The following is a 26,324-nucleotide window of genomic DNA, read 5'->3' as shown; positions in this document are numbered from 1 at the left end:
TTTCTGATCTCAAAACAAGTCCAAACTGATAGTGCTGGAGCAGGAATACTTATGTTTATAGGCCAAAACATATCCCAGGACAGTTTTGAGATTAAGGTGCAGATCCCAGGAGGGAAGAATAGAATTAGAAGTCTGTACATGGCAGGACAGTCAGTGAATATCTCTTGAGGGAAGTAATCTAGCACCCACCATCACACCTATCAGTAAAGAGATTATGCAGAATCCGATTATAATCTATCTGGGCTGATTGCCCCAGTTTTCTCTTTGCTGAGCCAGCAGGATCTCCAAATATGTTCTTTATATGGCATGCTTCATTCTCTGTATGAGCTACCTGTCTAAAACATCCTTTTAGTACTGAACTAATATGAAAGGGGTAGGGGGTAATACTCAGAATCACTTAAAATATTTCCAATTCAGAATTCTCCACCCTTAATTCATCAGCTTTTGGGGGGAGAGGTAATGCTAATTTTATTGCTGTAGTTCAGTGGAAATAGTGTCCTCTAACTGGAATGCAGACTTTCCCTGTAGCAATCTAGGCAAAGTTGTAAACAAAGAAACAAGGTGGGTGGCAGCTAGAAGGGAAATAGTACAAGAGATGTATCTTGCATCATTTCATTTCTTGCTGCCACCCAACTTGTTTCATGTGAGATTGACTGAGCATTTGTGGAAACACATAATTATGCCTATCATGTGGCAGAGATAGCAAGGAAAACAAGCACTGACTTTGCTACTTTCATTGCATCCTCAAGTAGCCATCCGCTGGAGCTGTTCGAGAGTGGTCAGTTGGTTAATACCTATTCTTGTAAATGGAGGCCTGGATCATTCAGAGGTCTGCTGTGATCATTTTGCTAAACACATTGAAGATAAATAAATCATCGCACAACAATTTGTATGTTATTGTGGCAAGTCAAACTGAGATATCCACTGTTTCATCTGCTCAATTGTTTGGTATCAGTTTCAGCTGGACACAATACTGCAATCACTTGATGACTGCAGTATTGTGTCCATCCAAATGCTCTTTTAATTCTTGCCCCCTATGACTGTCTAAAGCTAATGAAAGATGTAACCATGTGGGTTTAAGCTGTAATGAATTATTCTTTACTTGAGAAAATGGTGTCTGCTACCCTTAAAGAGGCAGTGATGTTACTATTCAAATGGAACTTACTTTAGACTCCATCAACATCTATCGACAAAACTATATGTGGAAGAATTAATCACAAAATGGAATCTTTATTTTTTGACAGTTTTAAGAACAAAGAAATACAGATTGCATCCCAACATAGTTTTATTTGGTGCATGTAAGCCTAACTAAATCAGGCCATCTTTACATTTCTTTGTCAACCACAAGTGCAAAATATAGCAACAATTCAGTAGTTTGCAAACAGGTATATGTAACACTAAATATACTAATAAAACAGGTAAAATCAAATAAAAAGATTTCTCCCAGTAGATTATGGAAAAATGCTTCTTCTTTCAAATCTAAAAAACTTTTGATCTCTGGCTGGGAAAGGCTTTTAAATTAAGCTGTGCAACAGTACGGTATTTTTGTTCCCAATCAAGTTTTATGCAATTCTTCATGGTTTAGAAAACTGGTAAAACCAGTTACAAATTTTAGCACATCTATATCCAAAAGATTTATATCAAGGCTATTCAGCTCTAATCAAGACAACGTCTCTTACAAATCTTCAAACGTATCACTTTCATTTTATTATTACTTTTATTTAAATATATTCTGTACTTATGTATAAAATAGAAAATGTATTCCCATTAAGAAGATGCAGCTATTAATGGTTTTATCTACTACAGAGCCAAGATTCAGCAGCTTGCTCTTAGTCTTCCGTTAAAAGCAGCATTCTGCTTTAGCCTGTGATGTATGTTAGACCTTTCAGATTTAACCAAAAGCACAAGGCAGCCGTTTGCATCTGTGTCGTTCTCCCTTCTGCTTCTAGCAAAATGTTTATTTAGTCTTTTTTTCTGTCACATGCTCCTGTTTCTTCACTTTCTCTGTGTAAGAATTGTACTGAGAGTCTGTACCAAAGAGTTTATCCCACCATGTGAAGGTCGAAGAATAGTTGCCAATGAAGTTCATATGGTGGAAATCGTGAAAGCGAGCCCCAGCATAGAAGGGTACCAAATGCAAAGGATTCAGAGGAATGTCGTAGCCACTACAGGAACAAAAGTGGAACAAGTTTCAGTATAGATAGAAAAGCACTTCCTACATTTCTTTTAACTAGTATAGAAGCAGCAAAGTGAAGGCTAGGCGGTCTTGGTGATGTCTCACCCACAGGGTTGCCATGACTCAAGGTTGGCTTGAGGGCAGTTAACAACAAACAAGTTTTACTATTTAATGTTAGACACATCTCCTCTAAAGCAAGTTCCACTGAATTCAGTGTAGTCCTTAGGGCACAGTCCATGAATTTTGAGTTTCATACATTTAAACTTAACCATTTAAAAATATTTAGGCTTTTCATATAGTGCAGAGGACTGACTGTCCATAAGATTTGGCAAGAGAGGCAGGTGTTACATTCTCATGTGTTTTTATAAACTTCAAAGATGCATAACACAGTAACTGGAAATTTACTAGTTATTCAACCAGGCCTGTACATGTGCATGTGTGAATATAGCACTGCAATCCAAGATATCTGTTTCTGTATTAAATAATTTTCTGAATCTGAAAGACTATGCAACTGAATAACATATTGCTGAAGTCAATAGAAATAAAGCCTGTTAGGGAAGGAGAGTTGCTCCAAGACGATCATGTGAATATTTTAGAGAAAGAAGTGAAGTGATGACCTAGGGCAGGAGTGAAGAGATGACATCAGGTCCCTTTAACTTCTTTGTGAGTTCTTTTAATCTATTTTGAGTACCATACATTTGAGCTTAACCATTTAAAATTACTTAGGGTTTTCAACAATATAGAGGCCAGGATTATCCATAAGATTTGGCAAGGACTGACAGCCCTCACATTCAATTTATACATGTGTTTTATGGGCTTAAGGAATGCATAACATAATAACTGGTCATTTATTAATTATTCAAACAGGCCTGTTGCAATAATAATAATAAAAAAAACCCAAAGAAACAGGCTTTCAAAAGCTAGTTTTTCCAGCAGGTTTTGCAAGGTCATCAGAAGATAAGATATATAAGAATGTTTCCATCTTAGAATGCCTAATGAATTTTCTTTTGTTAGGATGATGTGATTTCTTCTCCTTCTCCCTCCCCGTTGCCTGAGAAAGTGTCAGCACTTTTTGGAACAAAGACAACTTCTTACAGATCAGAAAAAAATCAGATTCTTTGAACTCAATCTGAATGGAATTGAATCACCTGTATTCCCGCCCAGGATATTGGTCTGCTAGGAACCTTAGCGAGAAGCAGCTCTAACAAAGGATTTCTTTGATCAGTTGAAGAGAAGTGAGCTAACTTTGCCTTTTGCTTGAGTATTATTACTGCATCTCATTTATCACCTTCATGTGATCAATACACTATTGTTTTATGGAACAGTAACTCCTCTTCATATGATCAGAGCTCTAGAATAATTACAAGTAACACTTGGGAAATGTGGTAAGAAGATCTTACCATTTGAATGCCACTATATTTTATTGCGTGGGTAGAAGGTGTGCCAAGTGCTTTGGTCATCATATTTGTCAGTCATAATTAAATACTTTCATGTCCTAGTTATTTTACCTGAAAAAGATTTCACTTCCTTCTAAACTTCTCAGAGTGGAATACAGTGTGCGCGCATCATACGCAGGTGTGCTTTACACAGCTTTTAGCATACAAGAAAGCCATGTGGGGACGTGCAGAGAGGCGCGTCCCATAGGGATTAATGGGGTGCATGCTCAGGGTGTGCGTGCCGCTGTGCCACCACGTGCATGAGCCCCATTCATTTAAATGGGGCTCAAGCATGCGTGGAATTTGCTTTACGCCGGGGAGCCTGGAACGGATTCCCTGCATAAAGCAAGGGTGCACTGTATAACCGTAGGTTTGATTATCAGATTATTTAGATGGCATTTATTTTTCAAAATCTCTTAAAAGACAGAACTGAATGATATTTTAAAGAACTATTGTGCAATACAATAGTCAAATATGAAAAGTCAAAGATGAAGCTCAAAGATGAAAGTGCAAAGGCAGGTCTGATGCTGAACATAAATGACCACAGAAGAAATACACAACTTGAAATTGAAGTAGTTAAAGTGAAATAGTTAAAGAATTCCCTATTTAGGATCTAACATTGACCAGAATGGAGACTGCAGTCAAGAAATAAGAAGATTAGGAATGGGAAGGGCAGCTATGAAAGAACTGGAAAAGATACTGAAGACCAAAGACATATAATGGAGTACTAGAGACAGAATCATCCAGGCCATTGTGTTCCCAATTACCATGCACTGATGCAAGATCTGGACATGAAGGAAAGAAAATCAACTCATTTGAAATGTGGTGCTGCAAAAGAGTACTTAGGATACCATGAAAAGCCAAGATGACAAACAAATGGGTTCTTGAACAGTTAAGCCCAGTACTCTCCTTGGAAGCAAAGATGATCGAGACCATTGCACTTTGGTCACGTAATGAGAAGGCACAGATCACTAGAAAAATCAATAATGCTAGGAAAGATAGAGAGTAGAAGAAAGAGAGGAAGACCATGAACCAGATGGATAGATTCAATCAAGGGGGTTATGAGTAAGGGCTTGCAGGATCTAGGTAAGGAAGTGGAAGATAGGGATTCTTGGTGATATCTGATCCACAGGGTTGCCATGAGTCAGAACTGACTTGAGAACAGCTAACAACAAACAACAAATTGTGCAGTACAAACCTAAGGACTTTTACTCATATGTAAGTATTAACTGCAATAAAACCCAGGGCCAAGACAGACTGCCCTAAACAGGCAGTGTCACACTGCCCCTTTGATTGCCGGATCAGGGCCGTGGCAACTGCACGCTGCAGCCCTGATCCAGCTATTTCCCAGCTCAAAAAGGGGCAGCAAAATGCCAGTCTTTTTAAGACAGCAAAAGGGTGCCCTTTTAGCCACTGCCACAGCTTCGCCACACTCCTGCAGTGTATAAACACTGCACCGGCAAAGCATCACAATGCTGCCCATCATCTGGTCAAACAGGAATTGTGACGCCAGCTTGGGAGCTGCTTCATCTGAATGTCATGCCCTCACACTGCCCCCAAGCCGGCACTTATTGCCAGTCTGTTTTGGCCCTTACTACCACATAAGAATAGTGATTCCAACCTAAATTCAGACTTTAAGAAATGTAATGGTAGTACTTAAAAGGACTTCTTAAGCATAATCTAACTTGTTATAACTATGGTGAGGATCTTATGAGACATTACTAGAAACCTGTATAATTCTGAGTCTGACAAAAGAGAATCATTGCACAACAAAATGAGACTACCTGTGGACATCAATGGTCTCCATCAAGCGGCAAATTACCCATGCCCAGAGAAGAATGACATGATTACAAAACACCATTATTCCAATGAAAAATCCAGCCCCAAGGATAAGGGTTTCTAGGGGATGTGCATATTCAGCTTGCATACCAAATGGAGCCTAAGGAGAAAGGGAGAAACAGTTAATACACCATATCACTACATGCCATATCACATACAAACATATATGACTCAGCTCTTCTCACAGAGTTCTTTCACATTTAGAGATGGAGCTAAATTGAATTTATTCAGTCTTGTTTTTCCTATGAAACAGGATTTGATAATATTCCAGATTGCTCTTGGAATATTATAAAATCAACTGGCAATATACAGATATGATTATTTTCAGATTTAGAAAACAAAATTAAGCAATCCCAGAAAATATTAGAACTGAGATAACTCACTGCATACATGATATACTTAAAAAGTGAAGTTTTCTGCATCACTTTTGCAAGTCATGGAAAAGAAGCTGTTTGAACCCCTAATTTATAAACTCTATAAAAAATACAGTCGGCCTTCCACATTTTAGGCTTTCACTTTTGTAGATTTGATTATTCATGGATTTGGTTAATATGTTCTCACTAGGAATCTCTAGACTCCAATGTGACTGTATGGTCAATGTTTACCAGAAGTTGTGCTGGAGGACCTCGAGATTCCTAGAGAGGTGTTCTCTCAGGTTAAAACAAAGTGGCTTATTTTATTCCAAAATAACCTATTTTGCAGTTTTTCCCATTTCACAGAGGTTTTGCGCCCATAACCCCAGCAAATGTGGAGGGCCCATTGTATTAACAAATGCCAGCTCTGAATTATAAAAAAAGCTTTACAGTATCAATTATGGAAGTTATCCAATGCACTCTGGAATTCTTAGGGAAAGAATACACTTCTATGAAAGAACACATGCTTTGCATGCAGAAGATCCCAGGTCCAACTTCTGGCATCTCTACTTAAAAGGTCTCAGCAAGTAAAGGTAATAATCTCTAACTGAGATGCTGAAGAATCAGTGCTATTGAGAGTTCAGAACAGAAGGCTGGTGGAAAATAGTCTGAGCCAGTTAGGCCATTTGCTTAACATGGATAATGAGAATCAGAGATCATTTTTAAGTTAACTATCTGAAATGATTTCTATATTTGTTTTTAAGTTACGACTAATGTGCAAGAAGAGATATTCTTCTGTGTAGATAGTTACTTATAAGATATATATAAACTTATTTTGTACTTTGTGTCCATCTTTCATAGAGTTTTATCACTGTAATTTGTAAGTGTGGGCAATCACTTTGCTATAAACTGACGAAACAAACTTCCAAACGTGCCAGTCTGTAATATTTCCAAAATAACCTATGCCTAGTATATTTATATGTCCACAGCACTAAACATTAACAATATTTTCTATGAATATAAGAAAATACATACAACAAACTCATGATGCACTTTGTGGATGTACTTATATATCCTCTTGTGATGCAGGAGTCTATGCAAAAAATAATGCCAGGTATCTTCAATCACAGCACATCCCAAACACTGAGCAAGCAGCACATACCTTTGAATGAAAAATGTATTATTTGTTGAGGAAAGACAGAACTGCAAGAAACTGTAACTTCTCCTTCCAGAACCCATTTTTCCTTTATGATTCTTGTTCTAGCAACAAGACCAGAACTGTATTACCTTGAAGAATTAGCATTTGTTTGCAAGGGCAGAAATACACAAAGAATCAGCAAAAAATAGGAACTTTGCAACAATGAGATATATAGCACTTTTGAACTTGTTTAAAAAAAAGTTAATGAAGACAGAAAAATATTGCTTAAGGCAAATTTATTGCCCTTTGCAACTCAGTCTGGGCAAGAGTTGCTTCAGATACAACAAATTAATTGTATCACACATAAGATTGTATTTCAAACACCCAGTACATAGGTTTCTGTTCACTTCATGCATAAAACCACCCAAATCTCTATTGCTACAATCTTCATTAATTTAAAAAAAAAAACAGATAGTGGATAAAGCATACATCTAGAGAACAAGCTAGGCCCACATGGAACAGATAACATTTTGTAACTGTAATAACTGCATTTTTGTTAGCTTGATTTTATAATCATTTTGTTTTTATTATTTTAATGTTTGTTGACTTAGCTTTCAAAGAGATTTTACCCTTCAATGCAGCCTGAGAAATATTTTTAATAAATAAGGTTGTTGGGTTGCAACCTGTGACGTGGCTTAAAAAACCTTAATATATCAGAAAAATACAGTCAAAGCTGGTGAAGGGGTGGGTTCATTGCTACTCTTCTCCTAAGAATGTTTCAAATGCAATAGAAATCTATTTTAAAAGCTGGACAAAGCTGAATTCTATTTGCTAGGGTATGCAGTAATTAAAACTTCCACTTGTTTCTTGTAAGGTTGCTAGAAACAAATGAAACTTTGCAGCTTGCAATAAGAAGTTCATGTTTAGGGCCCTAGAGAAAGTTCAGTTTGAAACTATGAAAAACAGAGAATGTACAGTCTAACTACTTGATGCTGTTAATATGACTAAACTCATGTACTTACCATTTTGGCATGGTTTCCCAATCATAAGGAATATTAAAATATTCTGTGAAATAATAGGTGCCACATATTAGAGGCAGCTGAATACAAAAGTGATTGAACATAAGCGTTTTGAAACATTTCCACTGTCTTTCCCATGTTTCTGGCTTATCCTGTAATCACAAAAAGTAGGTAAATTATCTGTATTTAACATGTAAAAATATAATATACTAGATATCAACTGCAGTATTAAGAGGAGAACAGTCAACCCTTAATTTAAACCAATTTTTTTCCCAACTTGGATCTCCAGATGTTGGATTATAGCTCCCATAAAACCAAATAAGCTATCAGTTCAATATTCTGAAAGTGCCGTTGAAAGGTAATAAACAGCAGTTTTATTGTTTCAATCACTTCTACCAAATATTTTCCAACAATGAAGATTTGCCAGGAGAAAATAAAACTATTGGTTGGTGAAACTCAGCTGGGGTGGTAGAAAATTAGTTAACTGCCAAGTGGAATTATCAGTTTAAATTCATTTCAGATATGAATCTCAGTATCAGTTACTCAGTCTGTTAATACATACCGGTAGTACCAGATTTCTAATTTAGCATTTTTTGGTTTGAAGGAATGAAGATTGGAATACACAGATTTGTGGGCCTGGGTGAATCTGCCTCTGGCAACCAAGGGAGAGCATTTAAGATTTGCCAGATGTTTAAGATTCCTGTATTGAACCAAAGTTACAAATGCAATCTCACTGCTTTTTCAAGTGAGGAGGAAGCTATTATGGCACAGAGGGCTTAAGTTATTTACACTTTTAGAGTCTGAAGCAAGTAGTTCAAAAGGGAACACTAGGGCTAGGGCAATACAGTATTCTATACAGAATAACAGAAAACCCTTTAATTCCTTAAAAAGATGGTCCCTTTCAGTAGATACTATAGAAAGACATCACTGGAACACTAGACATTAATGTTTGGTCTGTCATATTGTTATGCACAACTTGCCTATGCTCAGGGAGTAAGGGTGGGCACTCCTCTTGGCTCGGACTACATTTCATGGGTGGTGTTACATTAAACAAAGCATTATACAGTTGGCCCTCCGTTTTCACAAAGTGAATTTTTGTGAACTGTGAATTTTAAATGACAAATTTTAGATGTGGATTGTTTTAACACAAATAACAACTTATTTGTCCTTTTAAATTGATGTGTGCTTTAACTAATATGTTTTAACTGATGTTGTTTGTATGTTAATTGTTGTTGTCCTCTACCTCAATCCATCCAGAGAGGCAGGTAAGATGATGATGATGATGATGATGATGATGTACATACAGGGGTTTTGATTTAATTGCTTCAAAGCTTCTGTTCAACAGGGATTGTTGATAGCATTAGGGCTGAAATGTAACTTTTTAAACATTACTTCTGACCCTGGCGGGGAACTTGGCAGATAAACAACAGCTAGCAATACAGCATATAATTAATACTAAGCAAACATCTTCAGATATTCTACTTTGCTGAGATCAGTTAGGAAAGGGAAAAAAATCAGACTATTACATAATATTCATTTAAGCCATGGTTGGTCAAAATGTGGCCTGTGGGGTCCTTAAGCATGGCCAATGGCACCCCTCAAAGCTCTCATATCCCCCCTGTTTTTTTCAGGCTGATTTGGGGGGGGGGGGCTTTTTGCCCCCAAACCAACTAAAAAGCCAACAGTTTGTTTTCCTCATGCCACCAAAAAAGGAGGGAAAAAAGCCTGACAGAGATGGCAACTAGAAGAGATATCCCTTCAGTGCACTGCACTGAAAAAAAAAAAAAGCCAGTTGTAGCCTGCCGGTTGGAAGAGAAAGGAAAAATGACCCCTGGTTTGTTTGCAGTCCCCCCCCCCCCCTGAATTAAAGCTTCCAAGACAGAGGCTCAGAAATGTATGTCCTTCAATATTAACAGCCAGATCAGCAATGCCCAAATATAAATCACTGCCCCAATTATTTTTAATAAAAAGATACCCCACATTCATCAAAATATAAGAAACAAGAATGGTGTTAAACTGGAGGAAATGATTTTTAGACTTTGAACAACAGCAAAGCAACTGCTCTAAGACCTTTTAAGTTGGCAACCCTACTTATGCTAGATAGTAGAAAAGGGCAGAATTCATAAGCCAAGGCAAGGGTGGCACTCATACAGCTCTCCAGATGTTACTGGTCTGCAGGTTCCAACAGTCCATGTCAGTATAGCCAACTGAGAGTTTTCAACAATATCTGACGGGCCTCATGGCTCTTACTTGTAGACTAGGGAGCTGAATGGCTAAGCCCACTGACTAGGGTCAGGGAGATACTTAGGACTGAAAAGTCTCACAAACCAAAATTCCATCTTACCTGTTGTATTTTATACTTTTTCATGTAAGGTATAAACTGAAAAACAAATCCAGGCAAACATAGTAAGAAATAGGAAAGTTCATGAATGAGAAGTGATCCCCAGGTTGCAATCTGGAATTTTGTGTAGTTACTCAGCATATAGATCCAAGCATTTTTAAATGGCTGTTGCAGTGGATTCTCAGGCAAGAAAGAGTCTATATATTCTACAGCCAAGTAGGCAGAATTCAATATGCCAGCACTTTCGTTAGTTGCCATCGTTCAGCTTTAATACATCACGCTAGCAGCTTCACTACAGGATTTCATCAACAGATCTGCAAAATGTCAGAAATTATTGACAATCAGCAGGACATAAAAAGAGACATTGACCAGCAGCATGCAATGTACACCAGGGATGTTTCAGATAGCACATACTAGACAACTAAGTGTGCAGTAAGCTTTTTCACAGCTTAACATAAACAATAATCAGGCACTACCTGAAACCAGGTCTGCTAAGAAAGAAATGGGTGAGCCTTGCTACTTTTTCATTACATATCCAAAGATAAGCTGGTACAGTATGCACCTAACTGATATTATTGTGAAAAAATACAATGAGAATTTAAACAAGCACAGGACTATAATAGTTTCCCCTCTGCTGCATAGTAGTGCTGCTATGAAACAAGAATGTTGTGGCAGTGGAGTTAACTGTTTTTAAAATTACTTTTGAGTTGCTCTAATTTGCTTTTACTTTTTTGTGAACTACCTTGCATACAACTATGGCTGAAAAGTAGGAAATAGATCTCTTTCCACCTAAACAAATACCAACAAATGATAGGAATCCAGGGGGATAGTACTAAGACTGGAATCCTGTTGTGCTAGTATGAAAGGACAAATGACTGGGTGTGCTTTCTGCAAAGTCTATAAGTGTTTCTAAGTCTGTAAGTGTGGTGCCTAGTGCAGGCGATCCTTTTTGGATCTGCACATACGCAGCCCTCTCAGACACGCCTGACTTGGTGGATAGAGTTTTTAATTAAACATTGCACAACAGGTAAACTCAAGGCCCTGACACCTTTGCGCAGTCAGCTGCAACTATGAGACCAAGCCTAACCATAGCGGCCTAAGTTTATACTCTGCTAACAAAGTACGGGAGCACAGCTTTGGCACAGCTTCTGGCCTCTAAGGATGCATCATTTAAAAAGCATACCTCCAAAGTGTCCCAAAGCAGTTTTATTTTGGCTTGTCTGTGTGGGCCCACTGTGTAGGATATTGGTCCAATGCTATGCAATTCTTTCCGAAGGAAATGTACAGAACATGCTATTTTACAAGCACAGCCTCCACCATATTTACTAACAAGTAAATGACATCAAGACACATGAGTGGCAAGGCATTTATTACCTAATAAACATCCTTAAGACTTAAGATGGAATGCTGCAGTATGTTAAAAAGTGCTTAAACAGGACCAGAAAAACCCTGCTTCAAATGCCTGCTCAACCATACAATTCAGTAAATTAGTTTAAAGTCATTGGCCAATGTTCAGTTTAACCTACTTTGTGTAATGTTTACAAGAACAATTGGTGTAGGATGGAGCAATGAACTACTACTTTAAGTACCTTGAGAACAGGTATTAAAATAATGATGGTAACAGCAACTGACAGTAATTAGCAAGAGCAAGGTACACCTACATACAGTACTTGTTGCGAGTTAGAACTGTCCACAAAAGGACAACGCCTCTCTGAAAAACTCCTGTGGGCAAAAGTAAAACCTTGATGTTAGTTTTTAGCATGAAAACCCAGTTCTGTGCGACGGAAAAGGAATAAAACGGGTGGGAAAGCCCTATCAGGGCCTGTCTGAAAAACAAAGGCAAAAGAACAAAGGCCACAATATCTATGGCTCTTAATACTATCATGAGGACACTGACTTGCTCTTGAAACAGGCTTAATAAAGAGACCTCTTGAAACAGGCTTAATAAAGAGCAGCACATTTCCCAGTGCGAGCTTCCCTTTTGCATGTTCAGAACTTTATTTGTGACAGAAAGAATCCCTATTGCCTTATGGGGACTGTGGTTGCGGTTGTATGCCTTCACTCATTTCTGACTTGTGCTGATCCTAAAGCAAAGCTATCATGGGGGGCTGCCTGGCACATAGACACACACACATCATTTATCTTTTTCTGTCTATGTATGTATCTTATCCCATATCACACACACACACACTTTTACCCCATCTATCTCTTATCCCATCTCATCTATATATCTATATCTATACACACACACAGATACACACACATATCCAATCTATATTTCTCTCTCTCTCTCTATATATATATATTATCCCATATCTCATGTACACACACACACTTGCCCCATCTCTCTCTCTCTTATCCCATATCTCATACACACACAGAGAGACATACACAGGCTCTGCTGCCACAACATTTCCCAGAATCCCGCAGCATGGAGTCATGAAAACGAAAGAGGTCTCAAACCGGGTTAATTCGACAGTGCAGCCCCGGACAGACCTGGCTCGCCCCGCATAGCGCCTCGCCTCCACTCACCTGTCCGTGCTCCTTCGTCTTCTCCTTCTCCCTCAGCGGAGGAGGACCACAACAAACGGAGGCCTGCGCCCCGCCGACCTCTCAAATACTCTCTTCCTATTGGCCGCCCAAGAACGCCTCGGCCGTCGCCATTGGCTCCGGCGCGAGCCTACGTCACTGTCAGGCGTGCGCCCGACGCAGAGCTCAGCGATGTCCGCCGCTTCCCATTGGACGAAGCGATGGAGTGAGGATAGGCAGACTGCGGCGGGCAGCCAATGGGAGGGGACTCCGGTCGCATGACGTCAAGAAGGAGAGGTGGGGCGAAGAGGCGGCCGCCAGAGGCCAGGAGGTTGCCACGGAAACCAGAGGCCTAGTCTTTCTTTGTGAAGCACCCTTGAGAGTTAAAAAATGACAGATCTACATCTATATATCTATACAGTACCTATAAACATCTATAAAAAGATATAAGATACCCAACTATATATAACTCTATATATGGTTACATAGCTGTATAATATACATTATCTATATAACTATATATAGTTAGGGCCAGCATGGTGAAGTGGTTTGAGCGCTGGACTACAACTCTGGGCTGCATTTGCACTGCAGAAATAATCTGGTTTCACACCGCTTTAAGTGCCATAATTCAATGCTACTATGGAATCCTGGGAACTGTAGTTTGCTCTGGTGGCACAATAAACTACAGTTCCCAGAACTACCTGATGCATTTAGCATCAGATCAGCTTCATCAGCTAGTAGAATATATTTTTAACACAATCCAATCATGTTTCCATTTTGAAAGCTCTTAAACCTCTTGAAAGCAAAAACAACATCTGTGTGTCATCTTGGTTTAACCATTAAGAGGGTCCTACTCATAACCATGTTTTCTCTGTGCACACAAAATGTCCCGCGTAAGACACACCATGCATCTGATGGAAGTGGGCTGTAGACCACAATTGCGCATTCTGCAACAAATTTGCTTGAGCTGAAGATGTGACAGGACTCCTTGTGCACTTTTATTCACATGATGAGGCCATACTGAACAGGGCAGAAAATGCCTCCAAGTAAGACTCTGGAGACCAGAGTTCGATTCCCTGCTCAGCCATGAAATTGTTTGGATGATCTTGGGCAAGTCACATGCTCTCAACCTCACAAGAAGGCCATGGCAAACCACTTCATATTCATATATGGTTCCTTTAAAGCAGTGGTTCTCAAACTTTGGTCCTCCAGGTGATTTGGATTTAAGCAACCAGAAGCCCCAACAAGCTTAAGAATTATGGGAGCTAAAGTCCAAAACATCTGGAGGACCAAAGGTAGAGAATCAGTTTTAGGGAATTCAGGCAACCTGATTGCCTCCTAGGTCAAATCAAACAGTGTCAGACTATTCATAGAATTAGAGTTGGAAGAGATCACAAGGGCCATCTGGTCCAACCTTCTGCCATGCAGGTACTTACAATCAAAGCAACTGTTGCATGTCATATGTGGTAGCAGCCATAAATGGTACAGAAATGTTTACTTGCCTACTGCTAGTACAGTGGTACCCCGGGATACGAATGCGCCGCGTTACGAAATTTCCGGGTTACGAAAAAAATCCATTTAAAAAAACTGTTCCGGGTTACGAACGTTTTTTCGGGTTACGAAAAATTTTTTGGTGCTTTTCGGCGCTATTTCACACGAAATCGCGGCTTTTCCCCATTAGCGCCTATGGCAATTCGGCTTACGAAGGCTTTTCGGGTTACGAACGGCGCCGCGGAACGAATTAATTTCGTAACCCGGGGTACCACTGTAGTTTTCTCCCATGGATGTTTTACTGGATCTAAGCGATAGCTTTCAACAATAGTTTGCTAGTTTGGCTGCTGAGTCTAGTTACCACCAATACTCATGTTACTCTTCATTATTCATCTGCCCTATTTTCTCTAGGATATTCTATCTTCAAAGTTCACCTTCCCACACAAATATCCTTTCTTTCTGTCTCCTGTTATGTCAATATAGCACAATTATCTACTGCATAGATTTGGAATTGCGTTGTGTTGCCGTTGTATGCCTTCGTTTCTCACTTATGACAATCCTAAGGTTGTCATTATGGGCTTTTCTTGGCAAGTTTCTCCAGAGGGCATTTCCCATTGCTATCCAAAGCAACATCAGTGTAGATAAGATAGCAGTTGTTAATGAAGAAACACACACAGCTGCAGCAGTTTGACTTTGCCCAAGCCTACTGGAAAGAGCAATATTGTTCTCCTCTCCTCTCCCTTCTGCTGAGTTGAGTGCAACCTATTTTGTATTTTGAACTTACTAGTAATGCAGTAATGTCCTCAGCCTACTTCAGGAAAGAATTACTAGTTCAACAAGTGCTCAAGCCATGAAATGCATTACTAGTAAAGTGGCAGCTGTCCTTTAACAAAGCATTTAAAAATCGATTAAACTGATACAGAAGTTAGTTATCCACAGCTATTAGATAAGGTAGCAAAACAGAATCTTTATATGTTGAACCATGACAGATCCCACTATGATCTGTCTGTGAGGAAACCAAAACACATGGCTGGCCACTTATAATGAAAAATGCAGAAACGGCCAGCATGTGACACCTCAATCTTTTCTCTTGGCAAAATGTAACTAGTTTCTCAGTGATCCTCAAACTCTGGTCCTCTTGATGTTTTGGACTTCAGCTGCCAGAAGCCTCAGCAATCTTGGCCAAAGGTCTGAGATTCTGGGAGCTGAAGTCCTAAACATCTGGAAAGCAAGCGTTTGGGAATCACTGCATCTAGCCCATATTCAAAGAAATAGCTATGATTCAGCTGGCCAAAGAGTAATCTTATTTATTTATTACTATTACCATTAGTAAGAGTAAATAATAGATATTAATGAGAGGTCTGAAACTGTATGAAAAACAAATATGCAAAGTTTTATTAAAGTAAACAGGTCAAACTGACAATGGTTTTGGTCATATTTAAAGCATCCAGGAATTAACTGATTTTTATTTTGTACTTACAAACATATTCACATACAGTACATAGTCTTTCATAGCAGCTAGAATTACACAGGAATAGTTTTAAATGCCATGCAAGTAAAACAGAGCTTCATACATTCATTATAAACCTGCATTTAAATCCATGCCAAATATTAACCCCAAAACAAAGTCAGATACATCAAAACATAACAAAGGAGATAGTAGCAAGTAAGGATCACCAATACGTAAGTTAAAAACATTTTGGCATTAAATTTTCTGTGGCATTTATTAGGTTTAAAGCATTGGTATATCAAAATATACACTCTGTTTTACAACATAGTACAGGCATACTTGGGAGTACCATCCAATTATAAATAGTATCAATCAAGTTCCGAAAAAGTATAAAGGTACTTACACACACTTAAATATGCACACAATAGTAATATAACCAGTGATGATTTAGAAAAGCCCCCAAGTTCTCATGCCAGCTCATAGCATTAAGCTGGAATTCAATATGTTGTTTTGAATTTCAATACTAAATTGGGTTTTAGAACTAAGCTGGAATTCAGTGTCACCGTTCTGCCTGTACAGTACAGATTAGTGATAGTTTCCCAAACTGTGCAAGGCTTTCTTCCCCAGAGTGCTAGAGCTGTTAGTGGCTTGCTGTATGTTTTGCAGTTAGTGGCTAGGTTTACCTGAAGTCTCTGACAATGAGGCAAGTCAGGTTGATATAACCTTGACAACGGCTTGTCACATTATATAGGATTCCTTTCAGTTTTTAGATCTTGAAGGTGAGGACAGTATGTCTGGATCACTGAAGGCTCCCACTTGTTTACTCAATTGTTGCCCCTCCTGGCTGATTAAATATGCCAAGGTGGTATAGTTGTCATGGTTAAGGAAGGTAATACTTCCTTGCAGGATGTTGTCTCTGCTTGTTTAGAGGACACAATAATAAGACTATTAAAAGAAACCTACATTTGATCCAGTTATTCTGGCCAACAATAGTTTTGGTTGTATCATTCTTGGCTAGTGATTGATAAGGTTGTGGCACTGCAGTGTCAGGCATTTCTGGACAACAATTGGGCTTTTAGCTGACAATGGGACTGAGATTGCTTAGGTTCCATTGACAGATTATTTATACTGGGTAGCAGATGTGAAAAATATGGCCCTATTTGTTCTCTTACACCACTTGGTGGCTTTTAATATTATTGACTATGATATCCTGTTAAGCCTGGATTCACCATGGGAGGCACTGTATTTTATTAACCTTCTTGTCAGTCTATACCTAGAAAGTGGTCTTACTGTTTAATGTATTGGCATTTAGCATATGATGTCCCTTAGAGGTCTGTGTTGTCCCCACCCACACTGCTGATAACATGCTATTCAGTTATCTATGAAGCCATTGGAAAAAAAACATTCAGAGCTTAGGAATGACATCCAGTATTATTGCTTCTTGCCACCTAAAACACCAAGCAAGCAAATATCTTTGAATGCTGGATGGATTTGGTAACGGGCTATCTGGGTATTAAGAAGCTGAAATTAAGCCCTGACAAGACAGAGGTACTGCTGGTCAGTAAAAAGGGTGGTTCTAGTATTGGGATTCAATGTGATTTGGAATGGACTATGTTTCCCCTGTAAAGGTCAGGTTTATAGCCTGGGAGTCCTTGGACTCTGAAAATGGTAGCAGTGCCAAGAAGTGCCTCACTTCAGATCTTTCCTCTGTACATTTCATGTCAACATTTATCCATCCTGTTTTGACTACTGTGATCCTCTTTACATGAGGTTACCTCTGCACAGTGTGTCTGGAAGCTTCTGTTGGTGCAAAGAGTGGCAACTAAATTGCTAAGTGACTATTAGATTATATTACCCCAGTACTGAAAATTCAGCACTGTTTGGAAATTGCTTTCTGGACCCAAGTCAAGGTTTTGGTTTAACATATAAAGTCCTAAACTACTTGAGGCCTGGCTAAGAGGCAACCTGCCTTGTTGTGAATCTATCTAGATGTTTATCTTTAGGGGTGTCCCTCCTGAGAATACTGTCAGCCTGGGGATCTACTTGACAGGCAGGTGGGGATGGACTTTCTCTAGTGTTGCTCCTAGTCTATGGGATGCCCCTCTCCTTATAATCAGCTCCTTCTCTTGAACTGTGCAGACACATTTCTTCAAACTGGCCTTTAGAATTGTTTTAATGTTTACAGTTTATTGTGGTAATTTCAGTGGTTTTGTTCTTAGTATTACTGTTAGCTACCTTGCATCCTATTTTTCTACTGGAATGATGGGATATCAATGAAATAAATAAGCAGTATCCCTGCCAAAATCCTGCAGTTCATGTATATTTCTCTCTTTCTTTGCAAAACAGACAAGTTCATTTTCACCAGAACACACTACTTTATCTTTCACTTTAAAAAAAACAACAGTCAACCATGAGACATGATTGGTCCTTAAGAAAGGTTATGTCCAGAAATCAAGCAAATAAAAATTGTGGTCCATACAACTTTGCTACATCTCAGTCAGATGCAGTTTAATATCAAATAATGCTACACATTGCTTCAACCTGGAATAATCTTCATTTTCAGCCTTAATTGTAGCAGATCACATCTTCCAACATAACTCAGTTTGCAGCTACAAGCTGAGAAGTGCTTTGATGCTCAATTGCTTCAAGACCACTTGTTCAAGCTCGCGTCTAGAGCATAATCAAAGTGAAAAAATATTTGTTCCAGCTCACAATGGTTTATCAATAACAGTGACACCTAAAGAGAGAAGGAGAGATAGGAGCAAGACTTGAACTCTTATTCAATAAAACATTTCTATAGTTGTCATAGCATTACTAAGCACGTCTGCTCAGGATACACTGTAGACATTAACTTGTTTATAGCAATTCTGTAAGGTACAGTGAACTGTCCCCATACTGCAAAAGGAAGCTAAAAGGAGTAGATTGCTATCCAGACTACTCCTATGAAATGAAGGGTGAACATGCTAAATGCTAAGACAGCAACTTGAGAAGTGAACGGTACTGCCACATTCCTGCAAATTATTTAAACTGATCATCTTACATTATATTGTTTAATATCTGTTTAATTTTCTTTTAAACTAAACCTGTTAGCAGTCAGTAATATGGCACTGTTACACAAAAAGCTAAACTTATTTGTAACAGGGTCACTTGCTGTTTCTCTTTAAGAAATGACATATTAACCATTGTACAGCACACTTAATCTGATGAGGAGATTCCAATGTAAATATAAGTAAAAGTAAAAAATTATGTGGTTTAATAATTTCATATACAATCTTCCTCCCATTGTGTATAGCCACTGTGCTTAATACCAGTTTTAATCTATCTGTCTGAAAAAACACTGTAGGCCTATGCATGTGTTACAGTCACTTAGGGAGCATAAATAAGTCACCTTCCCCTTTATTAGCCTTAGAAAAGGAGAGCAGACTCTTACAAATGTTATTTTTATTACCTGCATAGCTCCTTCCTGTACTCATACATGAAGATACAACTGTCCACTTATCTGTTGTTGGGTTATAATATTCCACTGTGGCCAAGTTACAGGAACCATCATCTCCTCCAATGACATATAAGAGCCCATTCACAGCACAAACTCCTAATACAAAACAGAAATATAGTGTTATTGCTTGTTTTCTTAGCTATCCAGACAGCATTTATTGCCAGAAGACTGCCAAAAACAAGAGATATTAAGCCTTTCTGAGTTACTGGCTTATGACTCAGTAAGTGCAGTGTTACTCATCTGCTGGGAGGAACATGTACATATTTCCATCAGAGCTGGAAGTGGGCTAGTGGTTTTTCAGTATCCAAAAATGCAGCATTCTGATTGTATCCTTTGCTATTTAGTTGTTACTCAGATGAGAATAGCTTAACTGTGGGTGTAAAAGTCATGCTCAGTTCCTCAGAATTCAGACCACAGACCTGCTCAGGTACAGCAATACGCTGAAGGGGAGTCAGTTTATCAGACAATGCCTTCCACTGGGCTGGCACTGTCTCCTTTTTAAACACTATATTAGAGGTTCCTTTTCAGTTGTGATATTTACCTGCATTTCTCCTACACATGTTCATATCTGCAATCTGCGTCCATGTATTAATGGCAGGATCATACACTTCAACACTTTTTCTAACTAAAGGGCCATCGTGACCTCCTACTGCATACAATAAGTTGTTTAAGACACCAACTCCTGCAAGGAGAAAATGCAAAATTAATTAACATTCAGCAAGGGTAATCCTTACAAAATCTCTGAAAGGTAAGAACAGGTTTTCTTTATCATCTCCTTGAGGATGTATTAGTGAAGTTCCCAGTGTATCTGGCCTGTTAAAGGCCAACTAATGAGTTAGGCAGTTGAGGTTCTGAATCAGCAATTTCCTGTTTTCTAATTGACTCATAGCCATTACATGATGTAAGACTAAAAAGTAGCATCGTTTGCTACATTTCACAGGACACAAATACTATGAGGTACTACAACATTTTATATGAACTTTAAAAAGCCACCTATTCTGTCAGAATTCATCCCATCCCATACATAGCTTATGTACTCAGAGTTCTGCTTCAGAAATTCCACTTATGGCGGCAGCAGAACTTTAACTTGCATATCTGCTCAGCTGCCCTTTCTTGCTTCCAGGAAAGTAATGAGATTTCCTTGGTCCTAAAGTGAAAGTCTTGATTTTAAGTTTAATCTGGATCAGTGGTCTCACACATTCAAGTAGAGGCAATTACTTCTTGCTTTCAAAATTATGTGCATACAGTAAAACGTGTAGGGGGAGTGGTTACATATATAAAATAAGAGCTCAGTCTGACTACATTTTAAGTCTTACAAGGTGAAAAGCCAGACTTTTTTTTCCCTTTAATGTGATCACTATATGTGTTAACTTATTTTATGTTCCTTATGGTGAATCTAGGGTCCATTTTGGATACAAGTGATATAATTTGGGCTAGATTACTTGGATGTCATAGATGTCCTGCAGCAACCAGTACAAAACGGACACAGCATGCATACAGGCTGAGTATCCCTTATCTGAAATGCTTGGAAGCACAAGTGTTTTTGATTTTGGACTTTCTAGGATTTTGGAGTATCTTCATATTCATAATGAGGTACGTTTTATGTGCACTTTATACACACAAGTAATTTTATACAAAATGTTTTAAATAATTTTGTGCATGAAGCAGAATTAGTGTAACTGAACAATCAGAAAGCAAAGGTATCACCATCTCAGTCACCCATGTGAACAATTTTGGATTTTGTAATATTTCAGAGTATTTCTGATTTCCAGATAAGGGATACTCAACCTCTGGTGTTTCACCAAGATGTGAAGTATTAATGCATTTGTATTTTTCCATGAAATAGTTTCAAAAAAGTTCTCATTTGCTTGCTCACCTGCTCCGCTACGTCTCGTGCTCATTTCTGCAACATAGGTCCATACATCTGAATTACAATTATAGCATTCCACTGTACTAAGGCACTGACGTGATGCACCATCATAGCCACCAACAGCATACAACATACCTAAAAATATAATTAAGAAAATACGTATCTATGCATCAACATACCTAACACACATAGGAAGATTGTCACATTATGCCTCTTCTGTAAACAGCAAGGAGGATTAAAGTGCAGAAACATTTATATGTGAAGATTATTTAAGTGGGTTCAATAAGAAAGCTGATGTTCTTAACTACATTAATTAAGGCAGCAATGTAATTTGATTTACTCTCACATCACTGAACAGTCACAATACTATTTACCATACACAGCAGTATTTTATGTTTTCTGCCAATCAATATTCAACAGAGGTAGAATTTTTTTATTTTCAATTTTCCTCCTTTAGCAAGTGTTGTCATGTCTTGGAATAAATGTCTTCTATTCCCTGTAGATGACCTCTGAGTATTCCTCGCTTAAGACAACCCTATAAAATTGATGGTGTTGCCATACATTGACAGATGATTAGAAAATACATGTGCTTGTGTGTGCACCCCCACCCCTTGTAGAGTGGTATATACAACTTAAATTATTAGCCATTGTTTATGCCAGCTAGTGTGGGTCAATTAAATCAGTGTAATTTATATAAAGATTCTTTTACCAAATTTCGATTGATTCAATGGGGCTATTCTTTTTGTTTTTGTGTGCCTTCAAGTCGTTTCTGACTTATGGGGACCATAAGGCTAACCTATCATTTTCTTGCCAAGATTTGTTCAGAGGGGGTTTACCTTGACTTCCTCTAAAGTTGAAAGCATATGACTTGCCTAAGGTTGCTCTGTAGGTTTCTAGAGCTGAGCAGACATTCAAACCTTGGTCTCCAGAGTCCCAGTCCAGCGCTCAAACTACCATACCACGCTGGCTCTGGGTCTTTTAGCTGGGATTAATACTTGGTTATAGGCCATCATTTCAATGTAGTAAACATTTCTTTTTTCCCCTTTTTGGGGGGTAATTTTAATCAAGTTTATAAGGAAGTATTTGATAGCCTGAGAAGTAATTTAGTGAAATGTACCATTTACATGATCTAAAGAAATTAGAAAGAAATCAAAAGACTGAGAATGGGAAGGACACCTATGAAAGAACTAGAAAAGATCCTAAAGAGCAAAGATATACAACTAAACATAAAAGTTGGAATCTTACAGGCAATTGTATTCCCTATAATCATGTATGGATGGATGTGAGAGCTGGACAGTTAAGAAAATGGATAAAAAGAAAATAAATTCATTTGAGATGTGACGCTGGAGAAGAGTGTTAAGGATATTGTGGACAGCCAAAAAGCAAACAATTGGGTCCTAACACAGATCAAGCCTGAAATCTCGTTGGAAGTCAAGATGATCAAACTGAGGCTGTCATATTTTGGGCACGTTGTGAGAATACATGACTTTTTAGAAAAGACAATAATAATGCTAGGAAAAGGAAGTAGAAAGAGAGGCAGACTGTATGCTAGATGGATGGACTCTATTAAGGTTACAAGTATGAATCTACAGGAACTAAGCAGAATAGTGGGGGATAGGAAGTCTTGGAGATGTCTCATCCACAAGGTCGCTATGAGCTGAGATCACCTGGAAGGCTGTTAACAACAACAACAAACCATTTAAATTCTATAAAACTGGACCACATTGGTTTGCTACTATATCAGGCAGTAACATTCCAGTTATTTATTGTCACAAGCAAAAACTAAGGTGAACATGAAAATAAATTCATAGATAACCCAGCAGAGGGTACTCCTGAGCCTAATTCTGTGAAGATGGAGTTGCACTCTGCAGTCAGCAAATTATTAGCTGTATGAAAATGTTTCCTATGAATACAGTTCATTTGTTAGGCTGTGAAAAACATGTCATATAGATAGCAAACTCAGAATAGTCCAAAGAGACTTCACCTCCAACTACACCTACACCAACACTACTTCTTCTTGTATTCATTGGAGTCACATGAAACCATTCATTAGTCTTCATATTATAAGCTTCTACTGAGGATAACCCTGTAATAAAGCAGAATAGAAAGCTAGGAAATATGCAAATGCTTTGTCTTACTTTTCTATGAAAAATCCATGGGAATTCTAACATATTTCCGTTCATGGACTAAAAAAACATTATTTACCGACAGAGATACTTTAAATTGCAGGTCTTATTTGAAATATTGTGTGCACAAACATAAGAAATCACCTAGAATGTATTTGATACATGATGAAAAGCTGGATGGATTTTTTTACAACTAGTTGAAAATTCAGGGATGAAAAAGGAGCCCAGTGCAAAGGTGATAGAAAAAAAAAAACAACTTTCAATATAATACAAACTCTGAATCTTTTATATTGTGCAGTGATGGCAAATCTTTTAGGGGCCAAGTGCCCAAACTAAAAGGTCCTTCGGCATCAGATGTTACTCAGTGCTTCAAGGACTTCTGTCCTTGGGGGTGGGAATTTTGCCCTCTGGGGATGGGACTTCCAAGGCATGATTTCTTCCCTCACCCCTCCCAGGTTTTCAGCTGCTTTCCAGAGACAGCTGAAGGCCCGGGGGAGGGGGGCAGGGGGAAGAAGAACAACAGGCACATGCCTCTTTCTCTTCATCCTCACTCCCTGCTGTCCCCGGGCTCCAGCTGCCTCCAAAGTGACAATTGAAGGCCGGGGAGGGTGCCGCTCTGCTGTTCCTGGCCTTCAGTTGCCTCTGAAGAAGTGGCTGAAGGCCAGGAAGGGTTGGAAAGGAGGACCAGGTGTGAGCCTCTTCCTCCTCCTCTCCCTGCACCATTCCCGGCCTTCAGTTGCCTCCGAAGAGGCGGCTGAAGGCCAGGAAGGGTTGGAAAGGAGGAACAGGTGTGAGCCTCTTCCTCCTCCTCTCCCTGCACTGTTCCTGGCCTTCAGCTGCCTCTAAAGAGGCGGCTGGAGCCTGGGAAGGGTCAGAAGGGAGGAAGAACAGGTGCGTGCCTCTTCCTCCCCCACCGTGTGCCAGCGAAATGGTGTCATGTGTCATCTTTGACATGCGTGCCATAGGTTCGCCATCACAGTTGTTGTGGATTTAAGAAAGTGATCAAATTTCAGTGGGTGGCCATTTTTTTTTAGTGTGTGCAGTCTGGGGGGTGCTTCTGGACTCGTTGCTCCACTTAACCTCTCAGGTGGATGCGACAGTCAGAGGCGCCTGTTATCAGCTTCGGCTGATACGCCAGCTGCGACCCTACCTGGGCCGGGGGGACCTTGAAACAGTGGTACATGCACTGGTAACCTCTCGACTCGATTTCTGTAATGCGCTCTACATGGGGCAACCCTTGTACCAAACTCGGAAGCTTCAATTGGTTCAGAACATGGCGGCTAGACTGGTTACGGGTACCTCCAGAGCCAGTCATATAACACCGGTACTGGAGGACCTACACTGGCTGCCAATTGGCTTCCGGGCGCAATACAAGGTGTTGGTTATAACCTATAAAGCCCTAAATGGCTTGGGCCCAGGGTACTTGGAGGACCGCCTCTCCCCATACAATCCGCCCCGCACTCTCCGGTCGGGTGGGAAACAGCTTTTGAGTGTTCCTGACACGAGATATGTGATGTCTGCACATAGGGCTTTTTCTGCTTCGGCCCCGCAGGTTTGGAACTCTCTCCCTGTTGAGCTCCGCTCAGCCCCCTCCCTAGAGTCTTTTAGAAAAAACCTAAAGACTCATTTTTTCCGCCTTGCTTTCCCCCATGTCCCTTAATTCCACTCTTCTCCTTTATGCTGTTGTAATTGTAATGTAATGGATGTCTTTGGGGTTATTGCTGTTATTAGTTTTAATGGTTTTAAAGGTGATTGAATGATGGATATTTTTATTGTTGTATTTTATTGTTTAATGTTGGGGGATTTCTCTTATTGGATTTGCTGTATCTTATTTTAACTGATTGTAAACCGCTGTGATCATTGGAATAGCGGTATACAAATAAAGATTCATTCATTCATTCATTCATTCATTCTTTTCCAAAAAAGCTGACTTCCTAATGTGTTTCAGGATAAAAGGGGAACAAGAAAGACCTTCCTCAAAGAAAAAACTCCAAATGTTCAATACAGTATTAAGGAAAGATTATATACCTGTGCTTCCATCAAATCCTCCCACAGCATACAGAAGTCCATTTAATACTGCAGCTCCCAAAGTGCTTCTTCTATCTTGCATATTAGCAACACTTGTCCACTGGTTCTTCACTGGATCATATGAATCCACTGTGCGGACCCTCAAGGAACCATTGAATCCACCAACAGCAAAGATAAGGCCACTCATATATACCACTCCTGAAAGGAAAAACATACTATCTCTACAAATGACATTTCAAAATATTATAGCCGTGGAGCCATTTGCTCTTTAAATTCATGCATTAGGTATGCCAATCCAGCTTCCAACAACACCAGTGTGAGAAGACATGAAGCTACCTGCTCTGCATCTTCTGGAAGGCAGCTCAGCTACTTGGTGCCAACGTTCTTCTTTAAAATCGTAACATTCTACACTGCGGATAGCTTTCGGTGCTTGTCCTCCAACCACTACCATCAGCTTCAAAGGAAGAAACAACCAGTAATTAACCCAATTGCTTATTTGCATTAATGCTACCAACAACTGAGCAATTATTCTCTTTTAAAAGAGCAACCAACATGATTAAGAAACCATAGGGCAGGTGTCATTCCAAGTCTCAAAAATGCCGTATCTCTCACTACTTTCAAATGTCAAGGGCATAAGTGGCTTAAGTCAAGCATAAACACCTAGCTCCAGATGTGAACATACAGCAGCCATGCCACTGACCTGTCACCTCACAAGAGGGTAAAGGTGACAGAAGAACTTCTTGGGAAACATCCCTCAGATCCAGACCACAGTCAAGGCTTGTAGATTCTTTTTGTACAATATTGCCAAAATCCGACCATATCTCTCCGCCTCTACTGCCAAGATCCTGGTCCACGCCCTAGTGATCTCACAACTTGATTACTGTAACGTCCTCCTGGCTGGGCTTCCTCGTTCTCACCTCCGTCCTTTAATCTCTGTTCAGCGTTCAGCTGCACGCATTATCACTTCCACCCACCGCTCTGACCACATCTCTCCTGTGTTGGCATCCCTTCACTGGCTCCCCCTCCCTTTCT

The 26,324-nt window shown here is 39.3% G+C and overlaps 3 protein-coding genes across 6 annotated transcripts in view; 1 reads left to right on the top strand and 2 right to left on the bottom strand.

Annotated features, from left to right (window-relative positions):
* The window catches only part of CPE (carboxypeptidase E), a 125,104-nt gene that overhangs the window by 19,776 nt on the left and 79,004 nt on the right, over window positions 1-26,324 (top strand). The window lies entirely within an intron of this gene.
* MSMO1 (methylsterol monooxygenase 1) lies at window positions 1,211-12,980 on the bottom strand. 3 transcript variants are annotated; one of them, XM_042466900.1, is made up of 7 exons: window positions 12,835-12,881; window positions 11,968-12,024; window positions 10,306-10,616; window positions 7,965-8,113; window positions 6,840-6,966; window positions 5,397-5,551; window positions 1,211-2,165 (listed from the first exon to the last, which is right to left on the bottom strand). In XM_042466900.1, the coding sequence occupies exons 3-7, from the start codon at window positions 10,558-10,560 to the stop codon at window positions 1,958-1,960; spliced, it is 894 nt and encodes a 297-aa protein (XP_042322834.1). In that variant the 5' UTR covers window positions 10,561-10,616; window positions 11,968-12,024; window positions 12,835-12,881; the 3' UTR covers window positions 1,211-1,957. The 3 variants fall into 3 exon arrangements, with proteins under 3 accessions (XP_042322834.1, XP_042322833.1, XP_042322835.1); XM_042466899.1 differs by lacking the exon at window positions 11,968-12,024 and having other exon boundaries at window positions 12,835-12,980; XM_042466901.1 differs by lacking the exon at window positions 12,835-12,881 and having other exon boundaries at window positions 11,964-11,988.
* On the bottom strand, window positions 15,695-26,126 carry LOC121930498 (kelch-like protein 2). Of its 2 annotated transcripts, XM_042466897.1 has the most exons (7): window positions 25,629-26,125; window positions 25,293-25,490; window positions 23,123-23,224; window positions 21,145-21,273; window positions 19,810-19,950; window positions 19,221-19,364; window positions 15,695-18,509 (listed from the first exon to the last, which is right to left on the bottom strand). In XM_042466897.1, exons 1-7 carry the CDS (start codon window positions 25,792-25,794, stop codon window positions 18,481-18,483), a joined length of 909 nt encoding a protein of 302 aa, XP_042322831.1. In that variant the 5' UTR covers window positions 25,795-26,125; the 3' UTR covers window positions 15,695-18,480. The 2 variants fall into 2 exon arrangements, with proteins under 2 accessions (XP_042322831.1, XP_042322832.1); XM_042466898.1 differs by lacking the exon at window positions 23,123-23,224 and having other exon boundaries at window positions 25,629-26,126.

The sequence above is a fragment of the Sceloporus undulatus genome, chromosome 5, assembly GCF_019175285.1.
Source record: "Sceloporus undulatus isolate JIND9_A2432 ecotype Alabama chromosome 5, SceUnd_v1.1, whole genome shotgun sequence".
Lineage (NCBI taxonomy): Eukaryota > Metazoa > Chordata > Lepidosauria > Squamata > Phrynosomatidae > Sceloporus > Sceloporus undulatus.
Note: the sequence above shows the minus strand (reverse complement) of the source record. Positions and strands in the feature narration are given on the sequence as shown.

Excerpts from the sequence above, each read along its gene's own strand:
- MSMO1 (XM_042466899.1), bottom strand. The coding sequence starts at position 10,560 with ATGGCAACTAACGAAAGTGCTGGCATATTGAATTCTGCCTACTTGGCT. Across the intron at positions 6,967-7,964 it reads TGGGAAACCATGCCAAAATG|GTATGTGCTGCTTGCTCAGT; the intron begins GTAAGTACATGA and ends TTTCATTCAAAG. Across the intron at positions 5,552-6,839 it reads AAGTGCATCATGAGTTTGTT|GCTCCATTTGGTATGCAAGC; the intron begins GTATGTATTTTC and ends CTTTCTCCTTAG.
- LOC121930498 (XM_042466897.1), bottom strand. The coding sequence starts at position 25,794 with ATGCAAATAAGCAATTGGGTTAATTACTGGTTGTTTCTTCCTTTGAAG. Across the intron at positions 25,491-25,628 it reads TTCCAGAAGATGCAGAGCAG|GAGTGGTATATATGAGTGGC; the intron begins GTAGCTTCATGT and ends TTTTCCTTTCAG. Across the intron at positions 18,510-19,220 it reads TACAGGAAGGAGCTATGCAG|GTGTCACTGTTATTGATAAA; the intron begins GTAATAAAAATA and ends TTCTCTCTTTAG.